This window comes from Sminthopsis crassicaudata, chromosome 2 (genome assembly GCF_048593235.1).
Source record: "Sminthopsis crassicaudata isolate SCR6 chromosome 2, ASM4859323v1, whole genome shotgun sequence".
Lineage (NCBI taxonomy): Eukaryota > Metazoa > Chordata > Mammalia > Dasyuromorphia > Dasyuridae > Sminthopsis > Sminthopsis crassicaudata.
In genome coordinates this window covers 224,425,358-224,449,393 of record NC_133618.1, presented here as the reverse complement: position 1 = coordinate 224,449,393, position 24,036 = coordinate 224,425,358, and the positions used below count along the sequence as shown (strand labels likewise).

The 24,036-nt window shown below is 37.2% G+C and overlaps 1 protein-coding gene across 2 annotated transcripts in view; it reads left to right on the top strand.

Moving 5' to 3' along the window:
- PLB1 (phospholipase B1) overlaps nucleotides 1-24,036 on the top strand; it is a 181,002-nt gene that overhangs the window by 98,868 nt on the left and 58,098 nt on the right. For both annotated transcript variants that reach the window (XM_074288291.1, XM_074288292.1), the window contains exons 24-39: nucleotides 1,131-1,196; nucleotides 2,907-3,007; nucleotides 4,679-4,760; nucleotides 6,073-6,177; nucleotides 6,270-6,365; nucleotides 7,504-7,575; nucleotides 8,766-8,855; nucleotides 9,331-9,391; nucleotides 11,140-11,198; nucleotides 12,182-12,255; nucleotides 17,546-17,589; nucleotides 17,959-18,067; nucleotides 19,283-19,334; nucleotides 19,877-19,957; nucleotides 21,614-21,679; nucleotides 23,542-23,642. In XM_074288291.1, coding sequence (XP_074144392.1) covers nucleotides 1,131-1,196; nucleotides 2,907-3,007; nucleotides 4,679-4,760; nucleotides 6,073-6,177; nucleotides 6,270-6,365; nucleotides 7,504-7,575; nucleotides 8,766-8,855; nucleotides 9,331-9,391; nucleotides 11,140-11,198; nucleotides 12,182-12,255; nucleotides 17,546-17,589; nucleotides 17,959-18,067; nucleotides 19,283-19,334; nucleotides 19,877-19,957; nucleotides 21,614-21,679; nucleotides 23,542-23,642 — 1,259 coding nt within the window. The remainder of the gene's footprint in view (nucleotides 1-1,130; nucleotides 1,197-2,906; nucleotides 3,008-4,678; nucleotides 4,761-6,072; nucleotides 6,178-6,269; nucleotides 6,366-7,503; nucleotides 7,576-8,765; nucleotides 8,856-9,330; nucleotides 9,392-11,139; nucleotides 11,199-12,181; nucleotides 12,256-17,545; nucleotides 17,590-17,958; nucleotides 18,068-19,282; nucleotides 19,335-19,876; nucleotides 19,958-21,613; nucleotides 21,680-23,541; nucleotides 23,643-24,036) is intronic.

Here is a 24,036-nt window from a genome sequence, read left to right as displayed (position 1 = left end):
TGAGCTAGAGAAGGAAATGACAAACCACTCCCAAATGGAGTTATAGGTGACAGATACAAATGAACAACAACAGCAAATTATTATTATTATTATTAAATATATTTTCCTTGCATAAATCAATGAACAGTTATCAAGTACCTATTATATGCCAGCAGTATGCTAGTCTCTAGAAATATAGAACATTCATTAAAATATAAAGAATAGAAGTTATTATTATTAAATTTACTACCTCTTCCTACCCTTAAATAGCATTTCAGCTATTTAAAGACAACTATCATGTATATGTGTGTATCAAGGTATGCATATGTGTGGGTATATATATAATATATATATGAGAGAGAGAGAGATTGATAGGTATCTGTATACAGCTTTGTATACATGCTTACCTGTATAATATATATTCATGTATATGTACATAATATTGCATATATATAAATAATTTGTTCAGTCCTTTTTCAGTTATGTCTGACTCTCTTGTGGCTTCATTTAGGGTTTTCTTGGCAAGGAAACTGAGTGGTTTGCCATTTCTTTCTCCAGTTCATTTTATAGATGAAGGAAATGAGGCAAACAGGGTTAAGTGACTTGGTCAGAGTCACATAGCTAGGTGTCTGAAGCCAGATTTTAACTCAAAAAGAGAAATCTTCCTGATTCTATTCACTGTTCTTTTCATTGCACCATCTAGACACCCATAAAAAATACATACATTCATCTATTCACTAGACTAAATTCCAGGTATTTCAGCCATTCCTGTGACTTATTTTTGAGATTCTCTCATCATCTGGTCTGTGTTCCTCTTGCTGTCATTTTCCTTCCCTCTCTTTGAAAGACCCACTATCAGGATCATTACCAGGTTGTACAATAGACTGTGTGTAGTTCAAGTGCATATATGTTACGTAGAAGATCTTGGTCTTCTTTTCCTCTTCTGTTATCATAGTTGGAAAAGCTGGTATGGGATGATCTACTTGACACTTTGGGGTCAGAGTACAGGCAAATTTCTATAGGGGAAAAATCATAGGGATCATGAGGAGTTGAGTGTTCATGCTTACCCATATCTACTTGGCAATTCTACATTGGGCTTGGATAAAAAGAAAAAAGGGAACCCAGAAAAGAAAAGTTTCTTGTTTCCATAGACTCGTTATTCTGCTGAGAACTTCGCGGGAAACATTGGGAAAGCTCTGGACATCCTCCATAACGAGGTATGGAATCTAAGAGGCTTTGCCTTCCCTGTCATGTGATGTTTAAAATTGGAAATAAAGCTGACTTTGGGGGCAGAACACCTGAATTCTATTCCTGGAATCTCTTCTGCTGTTTATGGGTACTCTAGGGCTAATGTCTTTGGGCTTTAGCTTTCTAGTAAAGGCCCTCTTCACCTCATACCTGGACTGTTTTAATAGCTTGTCTTTTGTTATGGCAAAGTGATCCTGACTAAGTCTTCCTCCTACTCAATAAACTCTAGTGGCTCCCTCTCACCTCCAGAATCTTAGATAAAATCCTCCATTTGCTTTTCAAAGCTCATCATAACATCCCTGCCCTACCCTTCCCCACACCCTTTCTAGTCACCTTATTCACTGCTCTCCACATTTTTTTTTTTTAACTGATTAATAAACTTTATTACAGAAAATGAATGCATCCAAAAAAGTCCCTAGATACACTTTTTGACAAGAACATAAACATGGGAGAGACACTTTGACAACAATTGCTACATTAAGCCCGGGTATTTTTGAGTATTTTCCCCCAAAGATCAGATCTCTCTGAGGAGAAAATAAAAGGAGAAAGGGAGACACGAGATAGAAGCAGAACAGGCAAAAAAAAAAAAAAAAAAAAAAAAGAGTATGTCCAGATTCTAGGCTGTCCCTTATGCTTATAAAGCTCTAACTCCTTCATCTCTATTTCTTGACTTCTCTGGCTTCCTTGAAATCCCAGCTAATATCCCAACCTCTTAAGGAAGTCTTTCCCAATCCTTCTTAACTCTAGCACTTTCCTTCTGTTAATTATTTCTAGTTTATTTATACATAGCTTTTTGTATGTTATTTTAAGAACAGGGATCATTTTTCTTTGTGTCCTCAGTACTTAAGATAGTGGTTGACACCTAAGAGGAGCTTAATAAATGTTTATTGATTGACATCAGTAAAATAAGAAGCATAGACCAAGTGAGTCTCATGGTTCATTGTAATTGTATTCTATTTTGGTGCAGGGCTTGAATAGCAATAATCACACCTAATAAACTTTATTGGCCACAAAATCGCCACTCAACACCCTTAAATTCTTACCACCAAAACTTAAACCAAAAAGTGTTGCCAAACAAATTCCCCTGAGAGTCAATAATAATGGCTATCACAGAATCACTGAGAACAAAGAAAGAAAAACACAGAGAGAAGGATAGAAGCAATAGGATGATTAAACGTCACTGACTTCTTTGAAATGAGAGATGCTTCCAAACCAAGTCAAACCTCCAATATTTTGACATACAAATGAGGAAATCTGCATAGCTCCTTAGAATCTTTGTTATAACTAGGTCAGAAGGTTGTATTTGAATTTTAGCCTTCAGTTTCAACATCTGTAAAATGGGAATTTAATACTTATACTACCTTATCTCATGATGTTGTGATATAATAGAGGCAGCTAGATGGTAGTATAGAGAGAGCAGGATGTACAATCAGGAAGCCCTGTTTGATACTAGATACTTATAGATAGCTATATATCCTTAGATAAGTTGCTTAACCATTCCTTCTCAGTTTTCTCAGCAATGAAGATAATAATAGCATCTATCTCACAGGATTATTGTGATGATCAGATGAGGAAGTATATTGCATTGCAAATCTTAAATCCATATACAAATGTTAGCTATTATTATTACATGAACATACGTTATCATCATCGTCATTATTATCCCACCCTTTGAGCAGGTTCCCCGGGCCTTTGTGAATGTAGTAAATATGCTAACAATTTCCAGCCTGAGGGAGCTGTACAAGGAAGAGAAAATCAACTGTCCAAGGACAATACTCAGGTATGGAACACTATTCATCCAGAGCCTAGGGTACAAGAAATTCAGCCCTATGAAAAAAAAAATGATTATTTGGAAGTTCCAATAGAATAATCTGAGTGTTGGTGATGTAGGAGGTCTTGAGGCAGCCTCTCCCCCACCCACCCCCACTTTTTTTTTTTAACTGAAAGGTGATTTAGGAATGGGAGAAATAGCCAGGAGTGTCTGAACCATATACCCAAAGTGTTAGTCCTAAGAATGAACAGTTATGGATGACTTCACCCAATTTCTCCTTATTCTAAAAAGGCTTATTCTAAAAGCAGTTCAATCAAGAAATATTTATTTAGTGTTCAATATGGGATATTCAAAGAGGCTTAGCACCCCTGGTGACTGGGACTTCTCTTCCACCTTGTTATCTCCTTGTCATTTAACTCTCACCTGTGGCTTCAAGTAGCTGTAATGTGTACACCATCAATCCTGGGGCAAGACTTCTCAGTGAAGGGGCTAAACCAGGTTGAGGGTAACTAGTAGCCTAGAGAGGTAATTAATAAATCATCAGTAAGTTAGGGAGATATTTACCCTACCTTCCCAGTGGAATGGACAGATGACAACGGTTTGTTCCAACAGCTATGAAAGTAGCTGAAACAGCGCTTAGAGCTTGGAGACATCCAAGAGGCAAAGGTCATCCAATTTATCCTGGGCCATTGGTCGCTAGTCATCTTGACTTTTGCCTGCCACTGGACTTTAGTGACTCAAAGAGAGTGAGGCTGATGACTTTGTGCTACTGTACCTCACTTAAATCCAATTTATGCATGAATTTAAATACATCACTCCATAATGTCATTTGTCCTTTTCTAAAATGAAGGATAAACAACATTCAGTGCCCACAACATTCTGAGCACTATGCAAGGAAGCTGGAAATAAAAAGGTGAAAATCAAAACAAAAAACCCTCCCCTCAAGGAGCTTGTACTTTATAAGGAAAGCATGTAAGCACATACAAAGCATATATATATAAAAAAAAACCCCAGCAACACAAAGTATTAGAATCCATGGGAGAGTTGGCTTGATTGTCAGCCCATGTTGGAAGGATCCATTGAAAGATTAGCCATGTTGTCACTCCCACCATTCTCAACTTCAATGAAGTTACCATGGAAGCTAGCCCAGCTGATAGTCTGTATGTCTCATTACACCAATTGAAGTTTAAAGAAAAATCAAACTGAAGTCTATTAACTCTCCAGGCATCAGCATCTTGGGCATTTCCTCTTAGGACAGAATCCTAGGATTGGATAGGATTTTTGAAGCCATTTTCCCTGCTCTATTCTGAATTCAAACCATGCTAACACTACTTGATCCAAATTTTCCTCACAATTGGCATTACAAATGCTTAGAAAAGTAGAGACCATACACCTACAGTGGGGCATGGATTTTCTCATCAGTCTTTCTTTCTGCCTCCTACCTCCTTTAGTTACAGAGTTGCCCAAAGCTTCTGATGTATTCTTTCCCTCCCATCTCAGAGTCACTTACAAAAAAATGCCTGTTATCTCAGCTTCCCCCCAATTCCTTCTTTCCTTTTCCCCCATTCCCTAGTTAGCTGAGCTTGAAATGAAAGCTTCTGCCTCTCCTGCAACTTCAAAAGTTCTAAATTGTTGGCCTGGGTGGGATGGGTTGGGGCTTTTTTGGGTTCCAATCTGCAGGTACTTGTGCTCTTGTGTGCTGGAGATTCAAGACAATTCCACGGAACTTGCCACCCTCATTGAATTGAATAAACAATACCAGGTAAGCTGGAAAGGAGACAGGTTTAATGGGAAGGCATTTGCCAATTCTGAACTCTTCTCAAAGAGCCCTTTTAATGCTCAAGGAAATTTGATTTTGGCTCAGGAGGTAAATATTGCTTACTCCTGCATTGTTTGGATTTAAAGCTGATTGATTCTGAGAGCTGGAAGGTCCCAACCCTTCCATTTTTATAGCAGCTAAAGGAGGATCAGACAGAGGTAGTGACTTACCTAAAGTTCAAGGCAGAACTGGAACCAGAATTGGATTCTTCTGGCTCCTGGGATTTGTCCACTGCCCAGTCCTGTTATGCCTCTAGACAGTGTACACTTCAGCTTGCTGGGATTTGTGATTCCTGTAAGCAAAAAGAATGTTAAAGGCCCTCTGAATTTCAATATCACAGACTCATTGATTCAAGTGATTTAAAGGCCCATAGAAGGGAAATTATTGTCCCCTTGAGATAGTGGCAAAGTTGGGATCTTGTGAATACTAGTATGGGATTCCACATTTAAAGTCTCTTTTCAGTGTAAAGAAATCCAGCTGCCCATGAGAATGGATGGTGAAGAACAGAGGGAGCATGGACTGAGAAAGTGCATAGATAATACAAAACATATTTATGCTTATAGCTTTTATCTCTCTCCCATACTAAACTTTTCATCACACCACTTAAATAGTAGCCAAAGGAGCAGCTAGGTGATGCAATGGATAGAGTACCAGCCTTGGAGCTAGAAGACCTAAGTCCAGTAGTCTCAGACACTTATATTACTAGCGATGTGACCCTGGGTAAGTCATTTAATCCCAATTGCCTCTCCCCAAAAGTAGCCAGGTAATAATGGCAAATCGTTTCCTTTTCTATACACAGTTATATAAATGACATACATGATCATAAGGTTCTGGGGACAAAAGCAAGAAGTCCTAAACTAGATAAATAGGCCCTGAACATTTGAATTTTGGGGCAGCTAATTGGTGCAATGGGTAGAGTGCTGGATTTGCAATCAGAAAGATCTGTTTTCAAATCCAGCCTTGGACACTTTCTAGTTGTGTGACCCTGAGCAAGTCATTTTAACCTGTTTGCCTCAGTTTCTTCTATAAAATGAGCTCCGGTATGTTTGCTAAGAAAATCCCAAAAAGGATCACAAAGAGATCACAACTGAACAACAAGTATTCATCTGGGTTATATACTTTAGGATTCAAGTTTTCTCATTCTATTTTTTTCAAGCAAAACAAAGGAACTCTGAGGAGAAAGACTACTTAGTACAATCTTGGAAAATCATTAATGTTCTTGCTTTATTTTTTTTACTTCTCTTTCCCTCTTTAGGAGAAGACTCGTAATCTGATTAACAGTGGAAGATACGATACCAGGGATGATTTCACAGTGGTTTTGCAGCCATTTTTAGAGCGAGTGTCCATGCCAAAGACTCCGGTAAAGAAAAAAAATGATTTCTTGATTTTTGCCTCTAGTGAGCCTGGTTATGTGATTTCCCTGACCCTCAATCTTCCTCTTTTCATGACTAGGAGGGATTGCCCGACCATACTTTCTTTGCCCCAGATTGTTTCCATTTTAGCCGCAAGGCCCATGCACGAGCAGCCGTGGCACTTTGGAACAACATGGTAAGAAGGAACATCTCTCCTCTAATGAGAATTCTTTTTGCCTATATGGGAGGGGCATTGTGTACCTTGAAAACAATAGACAATAAGTGCAGGCAATAATTCCAAGGAATAATTAATTTTCTTTGCTCCCTATTACCCTCTTTACCCCACCTCCAATTCACAATCCTGAATTAGTTCTATATTTAGTTAAATTCAAAAAATCCACCGCACAGGTATAGGATGGAGAAATTGAAATTAACAGTTGATAAGAAAAAGATCTCAGGATTTTAGCCAGGAGGAGCAGTATTAGGGCCAGTATGAATTGGCCAGTAAGAACCAAATATTAAATGGAAGAATTTGTAGCTGAATAATCAGTTTGAATTATTATTATTTATTTGTTATTAGTGTATCATGCATATATTTTCCCCACCCCAAACCAAGTGCTAGTTGTTTACCAGCATACCTCTGGTTTTAGCTGCTTATAAGACCTATGAGACAGCAATGCCATGGCAGGAGAAAAAAAATAACTAATACAATCTTAGGTTATATCAATAAAAGTCTAAAAGAATACAGAATGAAGGAGATGTGACAGTACTGGCTTAGTCCCTGTTCAGATAGCCATTTATTTTGCTTCTGTCATTGTACCCGAAGTATGTAGATTTAGACTTAATAAAATAATAAAATCTTTATTTTAAGGGACAGATGGAGGTGGGGGAGAAATGTAGGAGAAAATGTTGACAACAACCCCCAAAACAAACAAACAAAAAAACCAACTAAAAAATCTATTTAAATACAAATGCTTGTATACTGTCATGGGCCCTGCAGGCACTTATTGACTGTTAACTTGAAGGAAATATGGGCATTTATTTAATCTGGGGAAAAAAAATAGATTTAGGAAACAAAATATGAGAAATACTTCCAAGTATTTGAAGAATTGTTAGGGTAAAGAGAAAAACTTATTCTGCTTGGTCCCAGAATACAATGCTGGAAAATGAATAGGAAACCTTTTAAAAATTCTTCAAAAGCCAGGTTTCAAATGGTACATTTATATTGATATGTAGATTGGATTAGATCATCTCTAATATCTGTTCTTATGAGCTCTAAGCATTTGTGATTCTGGGATTTCTCTTACTCATCTCCCAACTATTTCTTTATTTAGCTGGAACCTCTTGGAAAAAAGAATAACCAAGCTCATTTTGAAAACTTGACCGATATATTTTGTCCTAGTGAGGTAATGTATCTTTTGGAAATTTTATGGAAATTTGTCTTTCCAGATCAACCCTTTAGTTGGGTAGTTTGGGATCATGCTTCCATAACTCTCTACCATTTCATGTCCCATAGCACTTTCCAATGTCCTGACCTGAAGCCTCTATGAACTTCTGGTTCATTTGATCTTAAGCACACTATTCATGTAGTTCCCTCAGTACTACAGCAGATAGTTGTCACTTTGGAAACATTACCAGGTCCTCTCCAAGTGGTATGGGCATGGGCTTGTGGGGATGATCTCAGGTCATGCACTGACTCTCAAGCCAAAGTGGAAATGAGGATAAGCATAGGTTCTAACTATTTGGACGGGGAAGGCTTAGTTCAGCAAGACAGGGATCATGAGCTCACTGAAAATTCTCGAGGAAATCAGGTCTTGCTGACTAGAGAGAGAACTGTGGTATTAACAGCAGATCCAAGTGTAGATCCCATCTTATAGGCAGGGAGTTTCAGAGCACCAAAAAAGGTTGAGTAGTTGAAGCTAGCCTCTTCTATATATAGCAGTAGAAAAAAATAATAGCAGCAGAAGTAATACAGTAACAACAGTGTTAGCAATAGTAGAAAGAATACAAATCATATTACTAGCTGAAAAGAAAAATAACAATATTAGAAGTAACAGTAATAGCAAATAACAGTAATAGTTGTAATAGTAGAAGTAATAATACCATTAAATAATAATAGTAGTAATAGCAATAGCAGAAATAATAGTGGTAGCAGAAATAATAAGAGTAACAATACTGGTAATAATGGTAATATCCAGTGTAGCAATAGCAGCACTGAGTGATGTTAATAGTAATAGCAGAAATAACAGTAAAAATAGAAGTGGCAATAGTAGCACTAAGCAGTTTTAATCGTAAGAGATAGCAGTAAAGCACTAAGCACTTATGGCAATAGCTTTAATAGTAACATTAAGACAGTTGACCACAATAGTAAGAACAGTAATAGCGATGGCAAAAGTACTATTACAAGTAACAATTGCAAGCACTGTAAGAGTAGCAATGTAGATATTGAAGAATGATTCTAAGTGTATGTTCTTACTTCAAGTGTTCTGTAAAAGTCAATTCTTAATAGCAAGGAAGATCAAATCACAAGGTCTCAGAGGTAAGTCTCCATAGGTTGATCAGTTTGTGTAATTGGCTGACTATTCTTATTTTACAGAGTGAACCCTACCTTCAAACCTACAAGAACAGCAATTACACTTATCCAATAGTACCAACAGTACCAGTAACAACCAGCATCCCCAGTCTGGTATTCTTCTTTTAATTTGATTTTAAAAACAAGTATAGTAGTGATTACCTCCAGAATGCCTGTGATTTGTCAATAGTATATGAATGGTTTGTACTTGAAATGATCTTAGAGAAATCTAGGATTTGACATTTATTATCTGGGTGATCTCAGAAAAGCCATTTCACTTTTCTGGTCCCCAATTTTTATAAACCAAGAGAATTGGCAGCCTTGATCTTGAAGGTACTTTCCAGTTTTGAATTTGTGATCCCATGATCCTCCAGATAGACTAGGGGAGATATAAAACATGAACAAAACCAGGAAGGATTTATTTACCCTTCCAGTACAACCAAGCAAATATTATTTTTGCCAACATCAGAATAGCTTTTCGCTTTTCAAAGGTGATGGGTGGTGGGAAGCTATGTGTTGGGCTGTACTGTTGATGAAACCTGATCCCTGCCTGTCCCCCATGTCATCCAACCCACTTTGCTCTCTTTAGCATTATGGAACAGAACTGTTGTGTGAAGACAGAGCTCCTTCTGCCTCAATTCCCACCTCAGGTAAGCACCTTAGGACAAATAGGGGGTTGAATGCTTACTTCTTCAGTACTCTTGGACCAACTGTGCAGCAGATTTAATTAAATCTTTAAACCTCTGTTAATTTCCTATTCCTAATTGCTTTTGCCAGCCTAGATAATTGAGGGAAACTGTGCATAGTATGACTTTCCCCAGCCCACCTTTATTTGCTTTCTTACCCTGTCCATCAAGTAGCTGTTGGTATCTACTTATCCTTAAAAAAACCTCTGTTCCTTTTATTTATCCATTAACCCTGCTTCATTCTATGGGTTTGGACCCCCAGGATCCAGGACCAACGTTCATAGTTTAGCATTCCTGTTCTAAGAAAAAGCTCTGACTATGCAACATGCACACTGATCCACTGTGAAAAAGTTGGGATTTAAATTCACAACCATGACATTCTTTTTGGTCAGCTCCCTGAAGCATTCCTACATATTCCTAAAAGTTTCCTGGTCTATCATTTTCAATGAGTAGGGAGCCCTATGCTACAAAATGATAACAATAATCATTAGTGTATGCAGGAAAGACATATCATGAGTGATTTGGGACTGTTGGACTTCAAGTTGGACTTCAGGGTTCAAATCATGCACTCACTGTATGACCCTGAGCAGGTCATTTAAGCTTTGTATACCTGGGACTTTTCAAGGGCAAAGGGACTGAGAAACTTCCTCTAACTCAGATATATTTTTTACACAATCATAGCTCCTTCACATGTGTAGTACATTGTGCTAGGCTTTTTCAGATAGTCAAAGTTTGGATAAGACATGATCCTTATGGAGCTAACTAGTGGATACAAACAAACACAGATGATAAAAAATAATGCATTGAAGGATACAGAAGAAAGTTTCATGTGTGATTTTAGAGGATAGGTCTTGAAAGGCATTATCATTTGAACAGGGGGCAGTATGGGAAGAAGGGAGTTGATAGACTGACAATCTCAGTGGTCCATTCTAACCAAAACATGGAGCACCAGCAAATGAGTCCTTTGCCAGTGTGAGGCAGTGTGAGGCGGATTATAGATGTAGATATAAGAAAGACCTCAGAAGTCTTTTAGGGTCTAACCCATTTGTTTTATAGTTGAGGAAACTGAGTCACAGAGAGTTCCCTAAGATCACATATGTATTAAGTATCAGAGCTTGAGTCCAAATTCAGATCTCAGAACTGGGGGGAGGGAAGAGAAGAAGAGTTTGAGGAGAAGGGGGACAGAACCAAGGTTTGATTTTTGTCAGTGTGAGGAACTCCCATTTGGAACTGTCCCCCACTGATACAGATCAGTAACTTCTCTGTAACTTATAGTTTTAAAGAATTACTTCAGGATCCTTAGAAAGTAAGTGATATGCCATGATCATAAAACTAGTGTGGATCAGAAATAGGATGTGATCTCAGGTCTTAAAAGACTCTTCATCCATAACAACCCAGTTCCAGATGGATTCCTAAAAGTCTTGTCATAATGGTTAAGTTTAGTCTCCCACCTAGACATTTTTAGATTCACCTCCAAAGTTAGGAATAAGTTGCTTGTCCTTACATGTATTCAGACCATGTCACTGCTACTTATTGCTAAGAATTGCCATCTATATCTTTGACTCAGTAGCCTTACCTCCTCCTTTCCACACATCTTACTCTTAGCATCTTTAACCTCTTTTAATACCTTTGTTTGCCTACTTCCTTGAAGCAAAGACTAAATTCTGATTTCTATTTTTTCTGACTCATGCTTGTCCCCTTTGCCTTTCCAGTACATGCGTTGAGACCAGCAGACATTCAAGTTGTTGCAGCTGTGGGTGATTCTCTGACTGTAAGGAAATTTGTACCCCTGGTAATATTTTGGGTAATAGGGTGGGATGGACAGGAATGCCTCCTAATGGCTTAAGGTAGTGTTCTCTCTGTTAGTCTCTTTGATTTCCACCAAGAAGGAGCTAGTTGGTAAGCTACTTTATACATAGTTAAGCTTCCATTATCTGAGAAAAGAAGGCCATTATTTTCCCATTCCCAGAAACACCCTCTGCTTCTGGCAAGACTCCCAAAGCTATGACAGAGATTCTCACAGCAACTTCATTTAGTAGGCGGGGTAGACATAGAGTGCTTGACTTTTAGTCAGGAAGATGGGTTCTAATCCTACCTCACATACTTACTTTGTGAAATTGGGCAAGTGTCAGTTTTGTCAATGTAAAATAGGGAGATAATATCTACCCTCATAGAGTTGTTGTGAAGCTCAAATGAGATTCCTTTCCTTTCTCAAATAAGATGATGAATATATTTATGGATTATAGATTAAAGATTATAATTTTTAAATCATCATGTTAAAGCTAATTATTATTATTTCCCATTTTAAGATGAAGAATTTGAGCCAGAGAGAGATTACTGACTTAACCTTTACCACATCTAAGTAGAATTAGGTCCTTCAAGTACTAATTTAGTGTTTATGCACTATACCTATTGCCCCCTCCCAATAAATGACATCACTGGTTAATAACCCAATAACTAATACCACCACAAAACCTACTCTTATATGATGCTTTTAGATTTGCAAAGCACTTCACATAATCTCATTTGAGTCTCAACAACAAGCCCATGCTTGTTGCTATTATTATCCCTATTCTACAGATGGGGAAACTGAGGCACTGAGCAGTTAAGGGATTTGGTCCTGGGTCACACAATAAATATCCAAGGCAGGATTTGCACCCAGTAATTTCAGCGCTTTTCACTATCTTAGGGACTGAGTCCTCAATTTCACTGGATCACTGACTTTTTCTTCTGTTCTTGACATATTTTTTTAAGGCTGGAAATGGAATTGCCACGAAACCAAATGATTTTATGGATGTCTTGACTCAATATCGGGGACTGTCATATAGGTAATATGAATTTTGAATTTATTAGAGGAGGGGAGTCTTCTCTCCACCACATACTGACAGACAGAAATCTGGAGGGCGTAACCCTGGTGTAGGGAAACAAAGGTGCCTACCAAAGAAAAGGGATTGGGGTAGAGACTGTTCTTCAAGGAAGAAAGAGGAAAAAATAACTAATTAGGTAATTCAGACTAGAAGTTGTGTTTAATGATACCGTTTGTTTTTAGATAACAGTATTTTCCTGAATGCCCTCCCCTGCAGCATTGATCCTTCCCTTGTAATGAAATCCGCGCTCAGCAACTACCGTTAATAGGGCCCAAGTAGGTAGAGCATTATGCCCCTAGGATGCCCCACATCTCTGGCAAGATCTTACTGTTGACTTTAAATTATTTATTTATTTTGTTTTTAGTTTGTAGAAAACTAGGATTCTCCCCTTACTGCCCGTCAGTAAAGCCAACAGTAAGCTCTTGAGAATTTATATATCATGCAAATGCTTATAGGTCTGGCATTTGTCAATTATAAATATTTATTCATATGTTAACTAAAGTTATTCAAATATGTATAATCTATATACATATACATCTAAGCCCATGTATAGGCTTTACATATATTTATAGGACCATAGAACTGGAAGGGAGTTCTATTCTGACCATTTGGTAGCTAGTGATTTGAATGTTGGATATATAGAGTCAGGAGGCTCTGAGTCCAAACTCTGTCTCAGATATTTGCTAATTGTATAACCTTAGTTAAGTCAATCAATCTCTGTATACCTCAGTTTGTTCAACTCTAAAATGGGGATGATAATAGTAATTGTAGTGCTATGATTTATTGTAATATCTATAAAGCATTTTTTAAAAATCTTAAAAAGTGCTATGTAAATTTTAGCCACCATGGCAATCACATATATAATTAGTAACAAGAACAACATTTCAACACATGACTTCTGACTCATCCAGGGCTTTTTCCAAAACCCTATTCATGAATCAGACCAAGATAGGAAATGTTTTAGGTTTCTTTTAGGTTTAGTTTCACCAAGATGGTATGTAAGAATAGATTTGAGCATCCCTTCTCAGCTAACAAGATAAATAAAACTAATATAGCCAAAATGATGTAAAGTAGTTATGAAAGTCTTGGCAGCCCAAGAATCTATTTGTTGCTTCTCTGCCCTTTTCTTCTTGCCTATCTCAGTAATCAAATTGTTTTGGTTTCCCCTCCCAAATAAAAAAGAAAACATTGGAAGTTGCTGTGGTCATGCTTTTTGTTTCAACATGAAAGAGAGTCACAAAGTGAGGCTTACAGCCTTACTCTCTTAGGAATAAGTAAGGATTCAGTCCTTTGAGAACCATGGCAACTGAGTTTCTGGATATACCCACCTTAAAAGGTAGTTCTTATAAATTATTAGAGACAAAACACTTGGAACTTCAAATGAATGCACAAACCACTTCAATTCAGTCCTCAAAAGAATTTAAGTTCTTTTTGGTCTCTTTCCTTGATGGTTGTGACTAATGAGTAGATATGATCAAAATAAAAAGAGAATAAAAAAACAATGACCTTACTAATAGCAAACCGACTAAGTCAGGACAATGATCATCAACAAATTAGTGTTGTCACATAACCTGGAAATGAGCCTGACAAACTGTTGGTAGAGAAGTTAGAAATGATGGAACAGTCAAAAGAAATAAATTTCAAAAAGTACTATCCCTAAATAGTTACCTTTTTAACCAATGCCCCACCTTCATCTAGGAGTGAACCAGAAGTGTATGATGGGTAAATGAGCTGATTCCAGATCCTAAAATCCATCATTAATCTGCCACTGGTCCTTTTAATTCCAGCACTTAATGAAATATATCAAAGTCACAACTTTTGCTTTGGAAATGATGGGGAAGCAATGTTTCAAAAAAGAGTAACCTATTCCCTCTGAGTAACAGGAAGCCAAGATCCAGCTAGTTTTGCTTACTTTGATAGGGAAAGGAGAAATACAGCAAGAATTCACATTAGATTATCATGAGAATCAATTGTCATGCAATTTGGCTGTGAATTTACCTGCTAGTATCCCTATTTTGGGGAGAGCCCCAGAATAATTACTGGTCTGTTAAATCATTTGGAAGTGATTGGGGTCTTTATGACCTGATCTTGCCTTCAGTAGGAATAAGTTGGTTGATTTTGGTTTGATATATCAAAATATTTTGTAATTCCTTTCTCCTCATTAATTCAGAATCTGAGGGAAGGTATGAATTCTTACAGACAAGCTTAAGGGAGGACTATGTTTAGGCCTTGTAGACAGATGGAATTTCCTGCATGATACTGACCAGCAAGCAGGCTATTTTGCCTGGAAGGAAGCATACATAATGAGAAGTGAAGTATAATAATCTTCGAAAGGTAGGCTGCAAGCAGAGTATAAAGGAATTTAAAAGTCAAACAAATTTGTTTTATTCTAGAGATAATAAGGAGCCATCAGAGTTAGCGGTGTGACATGTTCAGACCTGAGAATGCATTAGAGAAAGAAAAGACTGGAAGGAGGGAGAGTTGTGAGGTTATTGCATAGGACAGAGAATAGGTATGTGTATGTGAAGGGAGAGAGAGAAAGAGATTGAGGGGAAAGGTGAGAAGAGATAGAATTACTGAAATTAGCAAGTAATTTACTAATTAGCAAGAACATGAGGGGTGAGTGTACTCAAGGATACCTCTTAGGTTGCAAATATAGATGCCTGAAAGACTATTGGCTCTGACAAGAGAAATAAGGAAGTTTAAAAAAGTTGGGTTGGAGTGATGAAGAAAAAAAAAAACAGAGGAGAGGAGAGAGAGAGATATACACATACACACAGAGAGAGACAGTGATACTGAGAGATAGAGAGAAAGAGAGGGATGGAGTTGAATTCATGGGAATTGATGAAACCACCAAGAAAAAGGGCATAGATGGAGAAAGGGGTCCAGGACACAAGTCATGGATGGTGACATTGCAAAGGCGTCTGGCAAGTATTGGCCAGAAAAGTAGAAGGACCAACTGAGAGCAACTCCCTTCAGAGAAAGGAGATAGTATCCAGAGAGAAATGGTCAACAGTGTCAACTTCTGCAGAAGTCAGTAAGGATAAACAATGGGGGATGGGGAGAAGAGGGGTCATTGAATGTGTCCAGTCAGAGATTATTGGTAATTATGAAAAGGGCAGTTTGAAAGATTAGGTTAGAGACCAAATTGCAAAGTGTCATGAGAGAAGTGCAGACAAGTTCTATAAACAGCTTTTCCCCTAGAATTTTGATGTAACATGGAGAAACAAGGATGATAGTTTGAAAAGAGTCAAGGAAAAAGAAGAATTGTTCACAAGGGTATAGTGGGCAACAAAAAAGAAGCTAGTTGAAAAAGAGAAGCTGAAAATTAAAAAGAGGAAAAGAGACAGAGTTGGTTGGTTATAGAGGCAATGAGAGGAGAAGGACCATCACATGTATCACATGAGAGAACAGGGAATGAGAGGAGAGAGATCTCGTTGCAAATTTCCTCTATTTTCTCAGAAAAGAATGAGGCCTTTCTTTCCCCAGTGCCTTAACACCTAGTAAAGGCTTCATAAATGCTTGTTGGTTTGGATTAGAGACAGCTAAGAAGGGAGGAAGAGAGTGAATGCTGACTCACTCACTCTTTGCAGCAGCTGATGCCTCTGTACAAGGATTTAACCCTTGTTCTGACTCTTCACGTTGGGCAGCTGGCTCTGTTCAAAAGGTTCCTTAATAGAAGGAGCAACTGTGGAGATGATAGATCTTAACGCCTCTGAGGATGATCTTAGAGCGTCTGAGAGGCTTCTGCTCAAAGCCTGGCTGCTCAAAGCCAGGAGAAAACAAATATGTGGAGGAGAGGAGAGAGAGCACAGACTGTTGTCTCTGATTTTCTCAAGAATTGGGGAGATTAGAAGCATTTTCTAAGACTAAGGGAGAGAAGCTGTTTGTGCATGTATGAAAATGGTACTTTGGAATTGGGGGAATTTGATTAAAATGAAAATGAAAATGTTTCTGGAAGTTTAAATTCAACAAAGTAAATTTAATTATTTAAGATGTATGTTTTATAATATTGTGTATCCATAGTCAGGTACTCTAATTTAGAGACTTTCTCCTAGATCTGCTTTTTGAGTTCAGATTCTCCTTTGGGTTCCTCTTTCAATGCCCATTGCCTTTTGATGTCACATGAGAAGCAGAGTATCTGGTGGTTGAAAGGCCATTCTTGAAATAAGGAAGATCCAAGTTCAATAATGGTAGTGGAAAGAATGTTAGCTCTTGAGTCAGAGGATTTCACTTCTCATTTCTGATGCTTGCTACCTGTGTGACCTGGGCAAGTCACTTAAGTGATATGATATTTAATGGATAGGGAATTGAATTTGTATTCAAAAGTCTTGGTTTATAAAGCAACATGAAATATTTACTATGTGAACCTGAGCTGTCTCTGGACCTCAGTTTCCTTATTTATAAAATCAAAGTAGGACTGAATGGGCTCTGAGATTCTAATTTATGATCTTATGATTTACATTAGTGAAGAAAATCCTTATACTGGCAATTCCTCACACTGATGAAGACCCACAAAGATCCAGTCTTTGTCCCTTAAAAAAATAAATTCCCTGACCTTAGAACATTGCTTTGCACATAATAGACCATATTAAATTAAGTAGAATAAGATTAAATTATGGGTCATTTGATTGTAAGAGAGTTGAGTTAGGTAGTTTATTCTCCTATAAGACAAGAATTTATATAGTTTTTGAAAAATTGTACTTTAGTTCACAGGGTGACTTAGTCCTGATTTAGCACTGAATGATCCAGGTTTACAAAAACTGAAACTCTGGGGTAATGACTTGAATAAGTTTCTCAAGACCAGCTAAGTCATAACTGCCTAAGCCACTCTTGAATGTAATAATGATTAGGATGATTAAATAATAATGACAATATTGTTGAATCACTTTTGCCTAATTTTGTATCTCTAGTGACTTTGTAAAAAGCCTGACAAATAATAAGCAATTAATAAATGCTTATTATTCAATGAGTTTGTGACATGTTCAAGATCACACTGTTAGTATCTAAGGCAGAATTGGAATCAAGATCTTCCTGAATCCTTGTCCAACACTCTCCCTTTACCCCATAGCTACTGCTAAATGCAGATTTCAGTATTCATCTGTATGCCAAGGAGAGATTATTGAATGTGAGACAATTCAACAAAGTTCCGATTATATGCTGGGCATTGAGTATAGGGGGTGGGGTTAGGACGGGAACATGCAAAGAAAGGAAAAGAATGTCTTGACTGTATTTCTTTCTCTGGTTGCAGTGCAGGAGGTGATGCCTCTCTAGAAAATGTGACCACCTTTCCTAGTAAGTAAAGATTTGGCCCTTGGGTCTATCATGAGATCTGGGTAGGCTCTCCTGACTAAGGTATCTTGGGAATGAGCTCTTTCCATGGATCTCCAGAGCTTGATCTATGTGTTTAGGCTGGTAGAGTTTACATCTCCATAGTTGGAACACTTTACTGCTTTGTATACTTACCTCTGGGAGAGCTAGTCCTGCATTAATGGCTTCTGGTCCAGACCTGGCAGAAACTTTTATCATTATCACCTTTCATGGATTGTTGCATTGGGACACAAGGTTAAAAATAAAGCTCACTTTGGGGAAGGGATGCTCTTTCTGATCTCATAGCTTCCCAGTTGAGAGTTGTTTGCTTTTTACTTCCCCTCTTCCTACCAGATATCCTCAGAAAATTTAATAAGGACCTAAAAGGCTTCGCACTGGGCGTGGGGAATGCTCAAGAAGACAGCGCCTTCCTCAATCAGGCAGTACCCGGAGCAACGGCTGAGTATGCCATTGGGGGAAGGGCAAGGGGGCTCTTTCTGACTATAACAGCAAATTCTGTCTTTTGTTATTGTGCTGTGTGGTGGGCAATGTATTCCTCCTCCACAGGCTGTAATCATTCTCTTGCCTGATCATTTTCAACTAATGTTTTTGAAAATAACCTTTATTCAATTAAACTACAAAAAGGATCTATCTAATGAATATGGCACAATGATACTCCACTTCAGGGCTATACTATACTATACTATACTATACTATACTATACTATACTATACTATACTATACTATACTATATTATACTATACTATACTATACTATACTATACTATACTATACTATACTATACTATACTATATTATACTATACTATACTATACTATACTATACTATACTATACTATACTATACTATACTATACTATAAGCAAAAACTTTTAAATGATTGGAACTATCCCAGAGTAGAATGAGCCATCTTAGGAGTTAGTGGTTTCCCTCCATAGAGATTTCTTGTCAGGTCTGTGGAAGGGAGATACTCATTCAGATAGTCATTCTCATCTATAGGATCTTGGGAAAGTTACTTAGTCTCTCTGAGCCTCAAGTTTAATAGTCTGTAAAATGAAAAAATTGGACTAGGTGATCTCTGCTATCCCTCTGTATCTAAATCTGTGAAGCTCCTGAGATCCTTCTAAGGTTGAAATTCTGTGAATTGATATAAATAATCCAAAATTGTTATTTATTATAATCTGAGGCTCAGAGTGATTAGATATATATCACAGGTGGTTAGATTTATTACACACAATTATATTACACAATATAGGCAGTAAGTAGCAAAGCAAGGGCTGTTCCAAATCCATATGAACTAGATTGGCCTAAACAAAGAATTGTGAAGAGAGGAGAGAGCCCTGGACCAAGAATCAGATAACCTGGGTTTGATTCCCTCCCTCCACATACTTCCATGGGACTCTACCAGAGTTTAGAATTCTTGTCCCATTTACCTATTTATGCTCAGGCTTTTGGAAGGGCATGACCCAATCTGAAATTTAGGAAGTCAGTTCTATTGCTGCTACTATCTGAATTGAACCACTGTTCAGTGTTCACCTCTCCGCCTCCTGGCAAAGGAGATAATCTCAAGGAGATCTCCACTGCAGTGGCTTTGAGAGGCAAAGAACATGAATCTGCTTTCCCCTCATTATCAGAAGAAACAATTGTTTTTTGCTTCACAGGGACCTTTTAAACCAAGTCCAAACCCTGGTACAGAAGATGAAAACTGATCAGGTAAGTTAGAATCTGACTAGTTTATGGGAAAAAACAATGCCTAAATTCACTCTATACAAAAAGGGAATGAGCAGCCTTAAAAAGTAGTCGTTATCACATCAATGCGAGTATGCAAGCAGAATTTAAATTAGCATCTACCAGGTTTGCCCATCAGCTCAAATCTCCAGGGACATCTAATCTAACTTCCTCAGTTTACAAGTAAGGAAATTGGGGTTGTTGAAGAAAGACTTCCCACAAAGGCTAGAATATAACTGTGATCCTTTTTACTATTGTGGTTCTGTGCCTCAATTTTAAAAAGATATGTAGAGTGGTATCTGTTTTTGATGCTGCTTTGTGAAGAAATCAAATCAAGAAGCATTTATTAAGTACCTACTATACATCAGGCACTCTGCTAAGCATTGGGAATACAAATAAGAGCAAATGTAGATAGTTCCTAGAGTCAGCGAGTTTTAAAAATATTTTAAAGAATGAAACTTGAAAGTCCCAGAGATAGCAGAAGTGTAATGAAATGATATTTTTAGCATTCTCCTTCTTTCATTTAGAGAATTGATTTCCAAAAAGACTGGAAGGTGGTCACTGTGCTCATTGGGACTATTGACCTCTGCTACTACTGCACTGACTCAGTAAGTAACAACAAACAACACTATTGCCCATCACTGCCTGAATATAAACATACACTCACAATACACTGGCACTATTTTACTCCTGCCCTAGCCCTAGCTTCACTATTTCCTTTCAAGGATCAGTTTAAGTGCCTCCTCTTAGGCAGATCTATTCTGATACCATCAGTTGCCAATGCCTCAGTTTAGAAATTACCTTGTATTGTTTTTATATACATATTTTGTATTATCTGACTACTTATTGTTTTCCTTTAGTACCTAGCGTAGTAAGTGTCTCAATTAGTCAACAAGTATTTATTAAATCAACTATGTTCAAGACACTGTGCTAGGTACTGGACAAAAATCAAAACAAAAGAAATAGTTCTGCCCTCAAAGAGCTTACATTCTAATGCAGGAACTATGAATGCATATAAATATATATAAAATAATACATAAATATAAGATAATTCAATGCGGGAATCAACAAAGGTCTCATACAGGATGAATGCTAAACTTTGGAAATAATTAGAAATTCCAAAATATGAAAATGAGGAGGAACTGTATTCCAGGCATGGAGGCAGCCTAAGTAAAGTCCTGGAGACAGGAGATTGGACAAGAAGTCTAGTTTGAAAGAGAGTAATGTATAATAAAGCCAGAAACATATAATGGGAATCATTATAAACTCATAGAATTTACCAATGAACTAAATTATCTAGATAAATTATCTAGGAATCTACTCGTCATCTATTCTAGCTGCAGCATTTTATAATTGAGGAAACAAAAATTCAGAGAGGTGAATCTATCTAAGGGGCCAACTTAGTTCAATCAGAGTCAGGATCTGAACAAATGAGCTACAATTCTAAATCCAAGGTTTTTCACACTTTGCCATTACCTTAAATCCCAGAGCATCCCATGATTGTATCAAGGAATTAAATAAAGGGCTTATTATTATTCCTAGCTAGGTGCTAATATACTTGTTATTCATTTAGTTCTGATGAATCCACAGAAAAGGAAGAATTCAGGTATGTTGAAAAGAGTGCTAAACTTGGGAGGTTTCAAAAACAGATCTGAATCCTTGGATCTGCATGGTACTGACAAGTTGTTAGCCTTTCTGAATCCTTTCCTTATCCATAAAATAACAACTCTCCCCTCTCTCTCTAAGCCTTGTTATGAGTATCAAAGGAGAGAATAACAACAATGAAAAGACAGTATTTATAGGCTTTAAATGGTTTTAAAATGTTTTGCTTGCAATGTCAGGATTTTGTGGTCACAAGGAGGTCTTTATGTATGTGAATTCAAACTGTTGAGTTATAACTGTAGACTTCAATGAAGAGGACCAGCCTCTTTCTACTTCTCAGATGAAATTCTTTCAAAGCCATTCAACATCATTTCGGATTACCCCAATTTTTTTCCACTGTTTTCCTTCAAGGTTACTGTCCTTGATTTAATGAAAGAGCACTCAATTTGAAATCAGAAACTATAAGATCAAATCATATCATTATTTCCTTTCTTGCACAAATCCCTTTACTTCTCTCATCAGACCCATTGGAGATGAAGCATGATCAGATGGCCATAGCTAGAGAAAGGAGTGGTTTTACCTCCAGTGTAATCAGTGAAGAATGAATCATCTTTCATATTCTCTTATCCTAACCATCTCCTTTCCGGCCTTTCTTTTACCAGAATATATATTCACCCAGCAAATTTTCATCTCACTTCCAAAATGCCTTGGACTTCTTGCACAGAGAGGTAAGTTAAGCAGCCTCCTCTCCCTGGGAAGAATTTATGCATCATGTAGGAGAACTCAACTTTCCCTTTGTTTTAGTGGACCATGGGAAGATGGCAGAGGGTTGGGATTCATGTGCAGTTCATTGAGGTTCACATCTCTTATGTATTTCCTACTTTCCTTTGGAACACTGGTGCTCAGAGACACAGGTCTTGTAAGGAAAAAAAAACATTTATTCTGAAAGCTTATATCCATTAGTTACTCAATTAGCAAATACATATGATGTGCCTAACACTGGGGACACAAATAGGAAGAATAAAAGACTCCCTATTCATAAAAAGCTTACATTATATTGTGGAGAAAAGAAGATATAGAAACATTTGCAACATCACAGCTATAAAACTTATGCGTGTGTATGTATATGCTGTGGATAGATAGATGTGTATATATATATATATATATATATATATATATACATAAACATAAGTATACATATACATGCATTCACACACACACACACATACTCCCCCAATTCCAACATAAACATAAAATTGTTAAATATAAAGTAGTAAAGTAGTTTGGGAAGGAGAATACTATCAATTGGCTGTATCAAGAAAAGCTCCATGCAGAGTCTGGTGCCTGAACTGCATGTAAAAGGAAGAGAAGTCCTCTTAACTAGGGTAAGCACTCGAAGTATAAGAGCACAACCAGTACAAGGCACAGACAAGAAAGATAGACCATGATGAGTGAATTATGACCAGTTTGACTCCTCCCCATTACTTCTTGACAAATTAAGGGAAAAGGAATGGAAGCACGTTAAGATTCTTGGGCTCAAAGATCACTGTAGAAAGTGACTGTAGCCATCATATTAAAAGTTGCTTGCCTCTTGGAAACAAAGCTATAGCAAATCTGGACTCTTTTGCTCAAGAAAATTCATTAGCTTTCTATTGCTTCCTGCATAATTTATAAATGTCTACATCCCTGCCAGTATTGGATACAGTGCTAGACTTGGAATCAGCAATATCTGAGTTTGAATAAAATCTCTCACATTTTCTGTGTGATAATAGACAAATCACTGAATGGTTTTCAGCCTCAGTTTTCTTATGAAGATAAAAAATGGCACCAACTTCACTTGGTTGTAATGATTTTACATGTGTCAAGTACTTTGCATACCTTAAAGTGATGTGTAAATGCTAGTTATTATCATCATTCCAGACTGATTTCATATTACTGTTCCCTACATGCTACTCATTCCAGTCAAACTTAAAGAATTTGCTATTTTCTATATTTAGCAGTCAGTGAAAAATGTTTCGCCACTATCTTCACTGCTATATTAACAACAAAAATCAAAACTGTCTTTTATTTCATGTTCTAAATTTGCAAAGCATGTTATCTCTTTTCATTTTCACATAAACCTGAAGTAAGAACAGATCTTACTGTACCCAATTCACAGATAAGCAAATTGAAGCCAAAAGAAGTTTAATGTCTTTCCAAGGATCACATACACCTACAACTATTAAATGGAATCTAAGTCCAGATATAAACCCAGATCTGATAGAATCCTATTGCCAATTCTATGTTAGGACTGTTAAGCAAGAAAAAGTATCTTATAGTCCTAGCCTTGGATTCTGAGTATGTAATTTCAGAGTATGTGATTTCATATCTCAGCTTCAATGCTTACCAGCTGGGGATACTTTGTCCCTTTATCTTTTTGATAAAAGTGAATTTCAGCTTATCCTTTTTGTAGAATGGGTATATTAATATTAATAATAATATTTATTGGTAAGAGAAGCATTTTGTAAAATTAAACTAGCTGTATCAAGATGTAATTACTAGGAATTTGAAGTAATGATGGCCCATCTTTCAACTATATCCTTATATTTAGGTACCCAGAGCCCTGATCAACATTGTGGACTTTATGAACCCCATCATCCTGCGGGAGGTAATCCTGGAGAACCAAGATAAATGTCCAGTAATGCATGCAAGGTAAGCATAGGATTGGTATTCTATCTGATCTGATCTGATGATCTGAGTCATGAGGGTTGCTGTCATCTGCTTTTTGGCCCATCTCTTAATATGATGTACTTTCCACATTTTGGAAACCAGATATTTGTGGGGAGCTTCTATCTCCTGGAACTACCTGTTCTTATTTGTGCCTGGCCCTACTCACTTTTAACTGATACTTGACTCTGCCACAGATGCAAGAATGGGACTTTCATGTCTGTGTGGGCAAGACTGAATAAAAATCCAATAAAAATAAAATTTTAAAAATAAGGAATCCAATTCATAACAAATATTTATTAAGCACCCATTATTTGCTAGGTGTCAGCAAGCACTGAGTAGATAGAACACTGAGCTTGGAATCAGGAAGATTCATGAG